The following is a 14,933-nucleotide window of genomic DNA, read 5'->3' on the forward strand; positions in this document are numbered from 1 at the left end:
TGATGACAAGGACCTCACATTGAGGTAGAAGACACCAGCTATCATATAAACTATTCATGGCCATTTACGGCGTGTAAATGACACGCGGGACTTTATACGCTGCACTAAGCCGTGCGTTCCAGATAAGAGCCTCATTGCCATGCATATACGCAATTACACGCGAGCTCTACAACATCCATTCACACAGACGTACTGCAAGTAATTACCTCCACCTGACAATCGGGAGATTTTATGCTGAGGTATTTGGGCAGAAGGTGAATAGTCGATAGTGTGGTGAAGTGAGACTGAATGGATTCGGTTTGTAAACTCCATGGGGACGGGCACAGCACTCATCCGTAGAGAGTTTGGTTTAGTATGCCCAGCCGCGGCGAGGAAGCTGACTGCTGCCAGTGTGAGACGGAACGAGGCATCATTTTACTTGTTTAGCTGGTGCTGAAAAGAGCCAAGAAATCCACTAAATGATTCATTCAACAAGGAAAAACACTGCAAGCGCCGATACACACAGCTGAACGGTAAACACTAGGCCTGTGGTGAAAATTATGTAATCGATTGTTCGCGATTTAATTCATATTCAAATCACAAATAAGCCAATATGAAAACTCCACGACACGTTTATTTCTTATTAGGCTGCCAATCGATTAAAATGTTGAATTTAATTCATTACATGGTATGCTGATTAATTAATTGACAATCACAATTAAAGGCATATATAAACATTCCTCAAACCTCCTCAAATAACCATAATTTAGATTTAAATAATTAAGGGGAAGCTCAGTGGTAAAGATGCTGGCCACCACCCCCTCAAGTTCGCTAGTTCGAATCACAGGGCGTGCTGAGTGACTCCAGCCAGGTCTCCTAGGCAACCAAATTGGCCCGGTTGCTAGGGAGGGTAGAGTCACATGGGGTAATCTCCTCGTGGTCGTGATAATGTGGTTCTCGCTCTCGGTGGGGCGTGTGGTGAGTTGTGCGTGGATGCCGCGGAGAATAGCGTGAAGCCTCCACACACACTATGTCTCCATGGCAACGCGCTCAACAAGCCAAATGATAAGATGCGCGGGTTGACAGTCTCAGACGCGGAGGCAACTGAGATTCGTCCTCCGTCACCTGGATTTAGGCGAGTCACTACGCCACCAAGAGGACTTAGAGCGCATTGGGAATTGGGCGTTCCAAATTGGGAGAAAAAGACGGACACCGACGCAAACACTTATAGGAATTATGGTGTTCAAAAACGCAGATATTTTTGTCTGCTTTTCAGGTGGTTGACGTGACATTTTCCGACGCGTGCTCTCAGTCCACTGGTGGGAGTGTATGATGGGGAGTCGACTCCAAAAGAGTCGATTCCTTGACTCTCAATAGCCCCATTGTGCACTAAAAAATTTGCTCGCTAACTGCAAATAAAATGTAAGCAAATATAAAAATTCCACGACATGTACATTTTAATATATTTTGCTCAGACAACATCAGACTCTGAATTATATCTAATAAATGTATATTAGACATTTATATTATAAGTTCCATCCATCCATCTTCAACCGCTTATCCGAAGTCGGGTCGCGGGGGCAGCAGCTCCAGCAGGGGGCCCCAAACTTCCCTATCCCGAGCCACATTAACCAGCTCTGACTGGGGAACCCGAGGCGTTCCCAGGCCAGTGTGGAGATGTAATCTCTCCACCTAGTTCTGGGTCTTCCCCGATTCCTCCTCCCAGCTGGACGCACGCGCCTGAAACACCTCCATAGGGAGGCGCCCAGGGGGCATCCTTACCAGATGCCCAAACCACCTCAACTGGCTCCTTTCGACGCAAAGGAGCAGCGGCTCTACTCCGAGCTCCTCACGGATGACTGAGCTCCTCACCCTATCTCTAAGGGAGAAGCCCGCCACCCTTCTGAGGAAGCCCATTTTGGCCACTTGTACTTCATTTTAATAAAATTATACATCTTTATTATCCTATTCAGAGGTAAACTTTGGACACGCTTACCTCTCATCGATTGGCCGGCCGTTAAACGTCCAGCGAATAACTGGTATGGGATAACCTTTCATGACACACGGCAACAACACGCTCTCCCCGACAACTTTCGCCATGGCAACTGGGCTCTGGAGGGTCTCTAGCTTCTCCTCGGCACCCAAATCTGCAGAAAAAAAAAAAAGGATTCATACTTGAGTCAATGAAGGCATTTACAGTACATGACTTCATCTCGAAATCACGTTTGAATTTATGCCACACTGCCTTTTGGTCATCCGTACCTGCAGACACTTGTAACTCCGCCTCCTCGCTGGTTTTGGCCGGTCCTAGACCATCAATTGTGCAGCGGTAGAGTCCAGCATCGGTCTTGGAGGCATTACTGATCACGAGAGCTCCACTGGGCAGCTGTATCACCCTGCTGTCCAACTCAACGGTCTGACTGCCCCTCTCCCAGCGGGTGAATGGGGCGAGTTCCTCCGTCATCTCACAGTTGAGCATCTCAGTGCCACCCATTCGCACAGACACGCCCTCCGGTTGGCTGAGGAACCGCGGAAGCCCTACGAGAACAGAGGGGTTTCATTCCATTACTGATAAACCTAGTTTAAACAATAAACTGCACTGTGAGGAAGTCCAGATGGAGATTAGATGCTTGTTAACTCCAGAGAAATTAAGTAAATACACTAATGATCTTGACAAAGCAACTAGCAAATAAACTCAAGAGGAGAGCAGTCATTAAGCTTGATTGAACACGGCACAGTGGAGTGTCTTATCATATTTAACTCATTCTAATACACTGACTAAAGCCTCCTAATTCAACACAGAGGCTTATTATTTTAATACAGATTTAGAGAGAAGGATTTAGCGCTGAAATTCAATTTGTCTCGAGTTAATAAGAGATAACTAAACCATGACACTTTCATCTTTAAAAGAAATAATATAAATGGACCATCAACTGTTTGGTGATTTAAGCTTATTAGGTGAACTTGGTTTAAAAATAAATACCTGCTTTATCGTTTACGTCAGCAGTCACAATGGTGAAATGAGCTATTAGCTTATATACAACAGTTAGTTCCAGTCCTCGAATCTGATTGGACGAGAGATGTTCCGTGAGAACTGATGGACTGACATCATCATCACTCAGACGCTTCACTGTATGTGTATCAGTCCACTTTTGTTCATGCCGTTCTAAACTAAAGTGTAAGAGCAGTGCAGATGTGATAAGAGCTACTGTTTGCCTTTTTTTTTCCTGACATTACATATGTTAGCCAGCAGGTGGTGGCAAAAGATCATTTTTGTGTGTAATATGAGCCAGTTAGGTGGCATGAAGTGAATCCGCGTCAGCCAGTGTCTATAAAACAGCTCTTCGTGATCGCTTGTATTACTAATACAATACTAAATAGCTTTAAATGGCTTTAAACAAACAACTTCAGCATTAAGGCTCATCACAGATGAGACACAGACTGATTGATTACAGAACTGATGGCGCTTACCTCTTATCGGACTTTCCACATTGATACATACAGTTTAAAATAACAGAGGACATTGCAGTTTCTTTATTGAATGACTTGCGCACCGGCTGCCACGAAATAGGAAGAATTACCCCCGCAATTGGACGGCTATTTTACCACTGAGAAAGCTGATCTTCAAAAAGCTGACAGCATCTCTGATTGGGTGTGGCAACAGGTGATCACGCTCTCGCTCTCTCTCACACACACACAGACACACACACACACACATCCATCCATCCATCCTTGTTTATCCAATAACATAACTTTATTTGTAGAAACAGCACAACCTGTGATACTATTTCTGAAGTGAACTTTTTGAATTACTAACGGAGGTTTGGACGCATCATTTGTTTTGAACCAGCAAAACAAATGATTTTTTTTAAATGTACTTGTTTATTGAACTGTTGCATACAAGCAATATCACACTCACAATCGTGCTATTTGTCCCTATATCAGCACTGCTGTGATTACCTACGACACTCATCCTGCAGCCGAATCACAGCAGTGCTGATATAGGGCCATATCGCACTCTTGCTCCTGTGATATTAATCAATTATCTGGTGGTATAAGTAGACCACCAGAGATAAATAAAGAATAAGGAAGCCATAATTGTCTGTGTCATTTTCATGTATTATTAAAAAATTATTATTTATAAATAAATGTATACATCACATACAGGTTATACATACTGTACATAAACAGTACACACACTAATATAATATAGATTATACACCATGTGCCGTGTACAATACGAACTAAACCTTTTCTCATCAAACTAGATTTTTCTTGTTTCTTTCGATGTTTTATAACTGTATGGAAAAGGCCAAGAGATTTTATTTAATGCCAAATAAATGTAATTTATAAATAATTTTTTTTTTTAATGATTTGTGATTTATTTTTTTGTTTAATTGTTTTGCTGGTTGATTATAATATTTTACATCTGATAATCTTTTGCATGACAAATTCATAGGAAACACCAAAAAAAAAATTGTAATGTTTTAAAAAAAAAAATGTTTTGTTCCATTACAATTATTTGGGGTGAAAAAATAGAATTTTTTTTTATTGGTATTAGATTTTGGTACCAATTCCGATACCAGTATTGGGACATCGCTATTTTTAAAATGTAATTAAATGCAACAATAAAATATATTCTTAAATGCACCGTTTGAACTGTTTAAAAATGCCATTGGACAGTTGACTCATTTACGTTTAAGTACATGTATAACATTAATTAAATGCATGATTTATTAATGCACAATTGTATTTTATTTGTCGATTGAAAATGGGTTAATTCACGTATTTATTTTCAAATTAATAGATTGATCATTTATTCCTTCATGCTTTTTTAATTGGCACCCCTTGACTTCCAAAGTTCTTTGTGATATCTCATATCTGTATAGTGTAAATACATTCGAAAAAAGAAAAGAAAATGTAGACGAAGAGTTTGCTAAACTAATTGTTTAATTAGCGTTCTACATAAAAGGAAAGAAGTCTCTTTGTACCTTTAAGCTCTTTGAAACTCAGTAAATAATTAACATCAAAAGATGAAAAATATAAATAAACAAATGACAATTCCTAAACGCTACTGAGAATTCTTAAAGATCACACATACGAGACCAAAGAGAAAATTGTTATTTAGTGTTTTAATCTCACAGTAACAAGTTTGCAAAAGTTTTAAGACCTTTCTAAAGTTGGTAGAAAAGTGCTTCAGTATTCTAAGTACACACTATACAGACACAATACACTCGCTCGCTCCGTCTAACAGCCCAATGAATGAGTGTGCAGAGTGTCTCTGACAACCTAATGTTCTCGCTGGCTATTTACGTGTCCCGGTTGATGTAGAGCTCACTGTGGTCTAGAAGCACTCGTGTGTGCGTGTATGTGTAAGGGAGATGCACAATGCTCTGACAGGTCTGTAAATTAACCCGAGGCTGCAGACTATTGCCTGATCCATAGACAAACACACACACGGCACTTTAAATGTGGCACTCAAACACCTGGTCACCTAAAACCCAAAGTATACTTCGGTTCTGTACAGTCGAACGCTAGCCTTTCAAAGTAGTTAGTATAGTTTGTCTTTTAAGCGTCCTGCAAGACTTATGAGACTAGGCAGAGATGAGAGACTCAATCAAGATTCTGGCAAAGAGAGAGAAGAGAAATACAGTCGATATATCTTTTTTAAATGTACATTTATGCATTTGGCAGACGCTTTATCCAAAGAGACTTACAGTGCACTTATTACAGGGACAATCCCCCCGGAGCAACCTGGAGTTAAGTGTCTTGCTCAAGGACACAATGGTGGTGGCTGTGGGGATCGAACCAGCAACCTTCTGATTACCAGTCATGTGCTTTAGCCCACTACACCACCACCACTTTTAATGCATACGTTGGAGGTTACCCCATGCGACTCTACACTCCCTAGCAACCCGGCCAATTTGGTTGCTATGGAGACCTGGCTGGTGTCACTCAGCACGCCCTGGATTCGAACTAGCGACTCCAGCAGTGACAGTCAGCGTCAATACTCGCCGAGATACCCAAAAATGCGTTTTTGACCACATTCTTATGTGGCTTTTGTCCTCCGATCACAAAACGTTTTTGACCCCGTTTAGACCCGTATTTAGCACTGACCACATGTGATCGGATCGGAGGAAACGGGGTTTAAGGCATTCATCAGATGTCTATCATATAGAATGTTTGTAAATCTGAACTTTTTAAGATGTTTAGCAGATGTTCATTAAAATGCGACATCTCGGAGATGTACGTGTGCTATCTGGGTATCTAAAAGGGGTCAAAGACACCTACTGTTTCAGTATAAAGCGTACTATAATTCTACAGACTAACCCCAACACAAACCCTAAAAGAAACTTTTTAAGAACACTAAAAACTAATGTGCTTTATGAATCGATATTTCAACTGAGGACATCCCTGAAAATAGTAATGCACGCACACACACACACACACACACACACACACACACACACACACAGTGTGCGCTCACACACACACTCACACACGTGTGCGCTCACACACACACACACACACACACACGTGTGCACTCACACACACACACACACACACACACACACACACACACACGTGTGCGCTCACACACACACACACACACACACACACGTGTGCGCTCACACACACACACACACACACACACACACGTGCGCTCACACACACACACTCACACATACAATCATGCAGACTCACACACAATCATGCACACACACACACAAACAGAAACACACACACAAACAGACAGAGACACACACACAAACAGACAGAGACACACACACACACACACACACACACACACACACAATCACTCACACAGACTCACACACAATCACGCACACACACACACGTACACACACACACACAAACAGAAACACACACGTACACACACACACAAACAGACACACACGTACACACACACACGTACACACAAACACTCACACACAATCACTTGCACAGACTCACACACAATCACGCACACACACAGAGACACACACACACACGTACACACACAATCACTCACACACACAATAACTTGCACAGACTCTCTCACACACACACACAAACAGAGACACACACACACACACACACACACACACACACAGACACACACACACACACACACACAAACAGACACACACACACAAACAGCGACACACACACACACACACAAACACACACACACAAACAGAGACACACAAACAGAGACACACACACACACACAAACAGAGACACACACACACACACACACACAGAGACACACACACACACACACACAAACAGACACACACACACACACACACAAACACACACACACAAACAGAGACACACACACACACACACAAGAGACACACACACACACACACACACACACACACACACAAACAGAGACACACACACACACACAAACAGAGACACACACACACACACACACACAGAGACACACACACACACACACACACACACAAACAGAGACACACACACACACAAACAGAGACACACACACACAAACAGAGACACACACACACAAACAGAGACACACACACACACAAACAGAGACACACACACACACACACAGAGACACACACACACACACACAGACACACACACACACACACACACACACACACACACACACACACAGAGACACACACACACACAAACAGACACACACACACACAAACAGAGACACACACACACACACACACACACACACACACACAAACAGAGACACACACACACACACTCTTTCAGAGTTCTAAAGCACTAAACATGCGACTGAGCGCCACATCATCAAATATCAGCTCTTTTGGGCCACTGCCTTTCAGAGAGGGAATAGTTCAAAATCCTGCACGCCACAGGCATAACACACACAAACATGGGGAGTAAAGACGCAAGTATATTTGCCACACAGACACACGCTGACTACAGCCTCATACAGTAAATATGAGTGTGTCTCTGTTTGCGCATGTGTGTAGTTTGAGTAAATAATTTCTGTTTGATCTGTCTGCTTGTTTGGTCACACAGTGCGTGCAGCGAGGGAATGCTGGTGTATGTATGAAAAGATCTCCAGCACTCTCTCCATCCATCCCAGATGTGAAATCATTAGAAACAGCTAGAAGCCGTCTACAGCCTGGAGGCACAGAAATACTTACAGTGAAACACAGAAATAAATACACAAATTTGCCACAGATGGTTCTTTTGAATCTACTGTGCAAAAGGGGGTGTGGCCAGTTCTGGACTGCACGATTGAAAATGAAGGTTTACAGATGATTGCACTGTATTGAACATGTACATTAAAGATGCTGTTTACAGAAATGATGGATTCCCTTAAAGAGACAGTACCGGTTTTTAAGCATGTGTTCACCAAAACTACAAATTATGCAATTAAACAATACAAATTATAAAAAATATATTATATGCAATATAATGTGACTAAAATTATGAAACTAATAAAATATAATTAGTCAATTTAATATGATATTGTACCTAGTTAGAAGGTCCCCCGCATAATCAATTATGCTTTTTAATAAATACATTTGAATAAAACACAGGCAATAAAACGTCACTTTATCAGATTAATCGAAAATTAATAGATTATCAAAATAATTGTTAGTTGCAGCCCAAGTATACACAGTGCAAAACAGAGAGCCCCTAATCAATTATGCTTTTTAATAAAATACAGGCAATAAAACTTTGCTTTATCCGATTAATCGAATAATCAAAGATTAATCGATTATCAAAATAATTCTTAATAGCAGTTTTAGTATCTATAGCACAAAACAGAGAGCCGAAGTCGTCCGATTCCCGTTCAAATGACTCTTGATCCCGTTCTTTTGAATCTTCAGCGCAAAACAGGGTGTTACCAGTTCCTGAGAGAACTTCCAGAAATCTGCACACCAACGGCAGGTAAGCTTGCCAAAAACGCCGTTTAGGGCTGCAACCTCCTCTGTAACTCATACCCAACCCAAATTCCTCCTCTGAGCAAACAAACAGAAAAGGCCTGTTCATTCATCCATGGATTTCAGCAAACATTTGCTCCCAACACCTCCTCCGGTTCCTTCACACTTCCCCTGCTGACCACCGTGTGTCAGAGTCCTCCAAACGAAACATGAGACCTCACACACGGGGGAGTGTAAACAGGGCAGGCGCTAACAGGACACCCCCTGCGAGACCACACAGTGTCCATTCAGATTCATGACACAGTTCAGGGCCACACAAACAGCTTTCAGTGAGACAAACGACGGTTCAGTTAGTCTGACAGCACTGCAAACAGCCACGTTTGAACAGCCAAATCATTTGCCTTTTGATAAAGACATTAATTCACACAAAAATTACAATTCTGCCATTATTTACTTATCGTCCATATCATATGATGCGAGCACATAGTGACCAGAGGTTGTCAAGCTCCAAAAAACACCATAGACGCTTGTACGCTATATTCCAAGTCTTCTATAGCCATTGGAAAACACCAAATGTAAAGTCATAATTGACTGAAAACTTCACAAGAGAGATTTGCAACAGTGGATTGGCAGGTATTTATGGTTTCCCTAAAGTCGACAGAAAAAAAGCTCTTGTTAATAGAATTTTTTTCATGCCCTAAAGCACAAAACACACAGAGAAAGGTGTGAAAATCGTCTGAGACACACTGCCGTATCGTAATAAGCCCATGGACTGAAACGCTTTGACAAATGTGTGTCTCAAATCAATATGTGTGCTTCACTAATGTACAATCAATCATGGCAGTGACGCAGAGGAAGACAGACCCCTCCACACTAAAAGAGAAGGCGCACTGTCGGCAGAGGTAAAGCTTGAATATAAACGATTATGCTACTGCGACAGCAGTGACCGATGGCAACACAAACGTCTGGAGAACATCCATGTATGTGCAGCACACAGATTAAACATTTAATGCACAGAGTATTTATAAACGCACACACTCAATGTGCTTTCATTTTCACCCAGACAGCTTTTATGAGAACGTCTCAAAGCAGAAGTGTGTAACTTTTTCGATGTTAAAAAACTTAGCTTATTATGCAGACAACTAAGTAAGCCTCGTTTAGTATGGTGGATTTCCTGAAAAACTGTAAACACTGTGTCTTTGTGGGGCTAGAAAAATTCTCTGTTTTGAGTGACCCATCCAGCCTGACGCGACAACACTGGCTTGATCAATGGTGTGAGATTGGGGCGGGGCTATGGATTTGTTTGAATCAGACAGGGGAGTGTTCAAAAACATGTAGTTTAAAAACGTTATTTTTTGCAATTCTGTTTAATTAATAATTATTTTAGACCATGTATGGTTTTATATATATATAACCCTAACCCTAATGACACACTTCAACTTTAATCAGATTTAATATCAACACAAACATTCACCCTAAAAACATGCGCAAGTCTCTTTTAGGAAGTATGGAAAAAAAGTGTAGTGTATGTTTGGGCTTTCCCAAATATTGAGAACGAAGATTAACAACGGTACTAATCAACTACATTTTTCAATAGCATGACCATAACTCTTAGTTAGTAGCTGTGTAGCGCAACAAGACGCAATTCGTTTGCCGTTTTCATCACAATATATTGTGCTTGCCACCCTACAGCCAAGCGAACTGAAGGAATGATCAAAATGATCATCTAAAATATTTATTTTCACTCCAATTTGTAACATTGGCAAGTCAGATTAATATTTTTTATATTATTGTTGCTGTATTTAGTGTTCAAATTTTAATACGGTCACAAAAACATTTTCATAATTCAATAAGCCTCATGTAATGCGTTAAAATGCACTAATTAGTCTTAATAAGCCAACAATGTGTGTGGTGATGCAAACGCCTTAAACAGATTCCCGTTATCGGAATAAGGTCATAAACGGTTTAAGCAGAAAACAATCGACACACGTAGCTTTTTGTGCATTAGATACATTTTGCATTTAAACACGTTTACGGTTGTTCTTACCGGCGGCTTTTCCAATGTGTGCTAGTGTTGTGTGCATGACTTTATTTTCATTTCTCATGTAAACACAATTTTCTTGCATTGTCGAATTTTTTGAACAAGCCGATTTTTGCATATTGGTGTAATTGCATTGATTTAAATGCACTCATAGTTGAGTCAGAAAAATACTGCTATTACAATATAAAATACACAACCTGACAGTGATATATTTTTAAAAGATAATGCCCCATTAAATTAGGGTTGCAACTTTTCGGCATGCAAATACAAGACGCTTCATTGCCAGACATTTAGCTGTCCATCGATGCTTAAATACAGGCCACTAAGTGCCCCGTACAGGACATCTTCATTTCAGTCAAAATACAGGATGTCCGGGCTAAAACTGGACAATGTTTAATTTAGTTTAACCAACATGTAAGTTGCCCTTTTGTGACCAAAACAAAAAACAAAGCAAAACTAAAACTAAATAGCACGCAAAAGAAAAGCAAACAAAAAAAGCAAAAACAAACAAATCAAAACAAAAAGCAAAAACTAAGCAAACAAAAATCGGCAAATCTACCTTAAAGGTGCAGTATGTAAGATTCAGAAACGCTTGTTATTAGTGACACCTGTGGCCGTTCAGTGAACTGCAGCATGTTGTTCGCGCACGTGCACACACTCCATAATAATGCGAGCATCGACCAAATCAATGACGTAAATGTACAAATAGACTGAACGTGATTCACCGGCATTACCTGACAGATGAGGTAGCATAATTAAAATGACAGTTATGATTGTTTTACTACAAACTTGAGACTGTTTATTATATTTGAGTCTGAAACAGGGCTAAAAACAATGTGTGGATATCCGTCTGACTATACAAGACTGTAGTTTCAAGTAATCGCTTTTGTTTGAATGATATATTAAATACATATATAAGATAGCCTATGTCAGCATTAGCTAGCTAGCTTCATCAATAGCGGTTAGCTAAATCTGGTGGATGATGACAGTAGCGGTTTATAAAATAGAATGTACATTATAAACATGTTGACACAATTCAGTATTGATGTGATTCATTTTGATATATTGATGCACTATTGTTTTATAATACTAGATTGTATATATTTTCTGTATAACCGAGTTACGCTACACTAATGAATGGAGCTTTTTGCATTATCTTGAACATTGTCTAGCGTTCATTTCATGTGTTATTGTAGTTTAGCTAAAATGACACGGATCAATCCTTATGCACTATATCTCACATGCTTTGCAGTTATATAAGTTTACCCGTCCTATAATAAGAACGCCAATTCAGGGTTGGTTTTGATCCCCAAAACCGAACGAAGGTCCCTCCAGGAATCAAATGCCCTGCCGATGTTCACTCTAGTTTTCGCTTGACCACGATCACGTTCCCGCTTAGCCAGACGGGATTCAGTAGATGTTTTTTTGGCTTACTCAGAGTTTGTGAGGGAGTTGGTGTTGTGCTGGGAGCCGGACGTTTGCCAAGATAACGTTATCTAGTGTTGCAGACTGTTGTCGCTGTTGAATAGCGGAAGAGAAGCACTGAGGCTCTCGGGAGCGCTCATAAACATCACATCCTTTGGATTTTCCCGGCAAAATCGATCCGCACCCTTCCCATGAAAATCAGTCTACAGGCTTTAATAGGCAACCTAGGAAGTCTGGCAAGGGCTCATTTTTTAAGTTGCATTACACGCCGTTGACACACATATTAAATGAAACATTTGAAATAGCTTCATTGTAGTAAGCTACTAGCTGCTTGTAAGTAGCCTTTAGTGCAGCTAACACATGTTTTAATGTTGAGGAGCTTCTAGCTTGACAATCTACAGTTTCAAAGTAGCTTCCCCAACACTGGTCTCTTTCTGCTTTTAACATTGTGACGTATATTCTGTACGTATGGAGGACCACAACACGGCATCAGACCTCGAAACATTCCTTATGTTTCAGAGCACACAAAACCTAAAAACCATTCACAAATCCAATCCTTCAAAAATAGGACACAAACAAGCAAAGTCGGCGTAAATATGTGCTCAGCAAACTGCCTGCGGCCATCTGTAAATAACTCCCGGAGGCAAAGCGAACCATTGCAATGTTCAACATGTGAGGAAGCAATAACGTTTTGAATAACGTGACTGCGTTAATCCTTAATATTTGAGTGATTTGCAATGACCGCATATGGCATAGTGACATATATGCAGTGTTTACAGAAGGCGTTAATGGAGTTGCAATGACTGTCACGACGTTAATTCACTCTCAGTGTTAATGGGAAAAGCAGAGAGCAGCATTAATGCAGAAAGCAGGGAGGTGTTACTATTAAAAAGATCCACATGCATTAGCTGGAAACAGATGAAAGGCGAGTTTAATGCTAGACTGGCTCTCCTTCAAAATGCAGAAAGACCAGGTGTGTCAGCCATATCTAGAGAAATGGAATTTGCCTTGTTCTTAAATGAAGGTACTGTGCATGTACATACATTACATTTAAGTTCTTAAAGGCACAGCAGTAAAAACCGCTCATTTAACAGCCTCCGCTTAAGGATTAGAGAGAGGGTGGAAAATTGCCATGTAAAACATAATAGGATGTTTTTGGGGGCAAGAAACCTTGACAACAATTGTAAGTGGACTTAAAATATATATAAATGGGTCAATGACATGATTCTCATTTTCATGTGTGTGTGTGTCAGTAATTGAACATATTTTCAATTACTGAGTTTAAAGATATTTTGATATTTTTTACGGGGCTTGAAGTACAAAATAAAGAAAGAAAGAAAAGAAAGTACATTTTAAAGCAAAACGAAAAGGTTTGAGTGGGCAAAGAGAAACAGACATTGGACAACAGATAATTGGAAAAGTGTGTTACGGATCTAAACCTCATTGAGCTTTTGTGGGATCAGTTAGACTGTAAGGTGTGTGAGAAGTGCCCGACAGGACAGACACATCTATGGCAACTGTTACAGGAAGTATGGGGTGAAAGGTCAAGTGCGACAGGAAGTGTGGGGTGAAAGGTCACCGGAGTATCTGGACAAACTGACCACTAGAATAACAAAGATCTGCAAAGCTGTCAATGCTGCACGTGGAGGATTTTTTTTTTATCTTTGAACTCTTTGAAGTACTTTATTTTTTTCAGATTGTAATAGTAATTGTTCATGTTATTAATGTCCTGATTATACTTTGTGATCAGTTGAATGCCACTTTGGTGAATAAAAGTACCAATTTCTTTCCATAAGAGCAAAATCTGAACATTATTCCAAACTTTTGGCCGCCAGATGATACAGAAGATTATTTCTTTTTTTTTAAATAAGCAGTGAAACATTTTGTTTTAAAATATTAATGTTTGTTTACCAAATTAAAGTCATTTGAATTAACCAACATGTAGGTGTTGCCATTATGTTGTCATGTGACCAAAACAATACAAAAACAACAAACAAAACTAAAATGAAAAGTAAATTAAAGCAAACAAAAATCTATGTAAAAAAGCAATTTAAAACATTAAAGCAAGGGTAAAGTAAAAAAAATAAAAATCAAAGTAAAAAAAGCAACAAAAAAATCCCTAAGTGATAAACAACAAGCAAGGGCAGAGTAAAAAACAAAACACAAATCAAAACAAAATGCAAAAAAATAAAACAAAAATTAAGCAAATCAAAACAAATAGGCAAAGCAAACAAAAATCAAAGTTAAAAAAAGCAACAAAAAAAATTACATAAAAAACAACAAGCAAGGGCAGAGTTAAAAAACAAGCAAAAGCAAAAAGCAAACAAAGAAACAAAACACAAATCAAAAAGCAAAGCAAAATAAAAAATCTAAGCAAAAAACAAAACCAAAATGAAGTAAATCAAAACAAAAATAAAAACAGAGAGGACGCATTTAGACTCACGATGTGACGTTTTAAAGAATTATCAGATATTTTGACATTTTATTAAAAAAGACATTTGTTAGGTCAAATGAGCAAACCTGAGAAACATATTGAAATTCTTGACTCAGGAATTCATAATAATTGAAATGAATGA

General features: G+C 39.7%; 1 protein-coding gene across 1 annotated transcript in view; it reads right to left on the reverse strand.

The window, feature by feature from the left end:
- LOC127638490 (neogenin) overlaps positions 1-14,933 on the reverse strand; it is a 143,499-nt gene that overhangs the window by 67,522 nt on the left and 61,044 nt on the right. The window contains exons 3-4 of the mRNA XM_052120042.1: positions 2,242-2,517; positions 1,976-2,126 (exon numbers count right to left, since the gene is read on the reverse strand). Coding sequence (XP_051976002.1) covers positions 1,976-2,126; positions 2,242-2,517 — 427 coding nt within the window. The remainder of the gene's footprint in view (positions 1-1,975; positions 2,127-2,241; positions 2,518-14,933) is intronic.

This window comes from Xyrauchen texanus, chromosome 46 (assembly GCF_025860055.1).
Source record: "Xyrauchen texanus isolate HMW12.3.18 chromosome 46, RBS_HiC_50CHRs, whole genome shotgun sequence".
Taxonomy (NCBI): Eukaryota; Metazoa; Chordata; class Actinopteri; order Cypriniformes; family Catostomidae; genus Xyrauchen; species Xyrauchen texanus.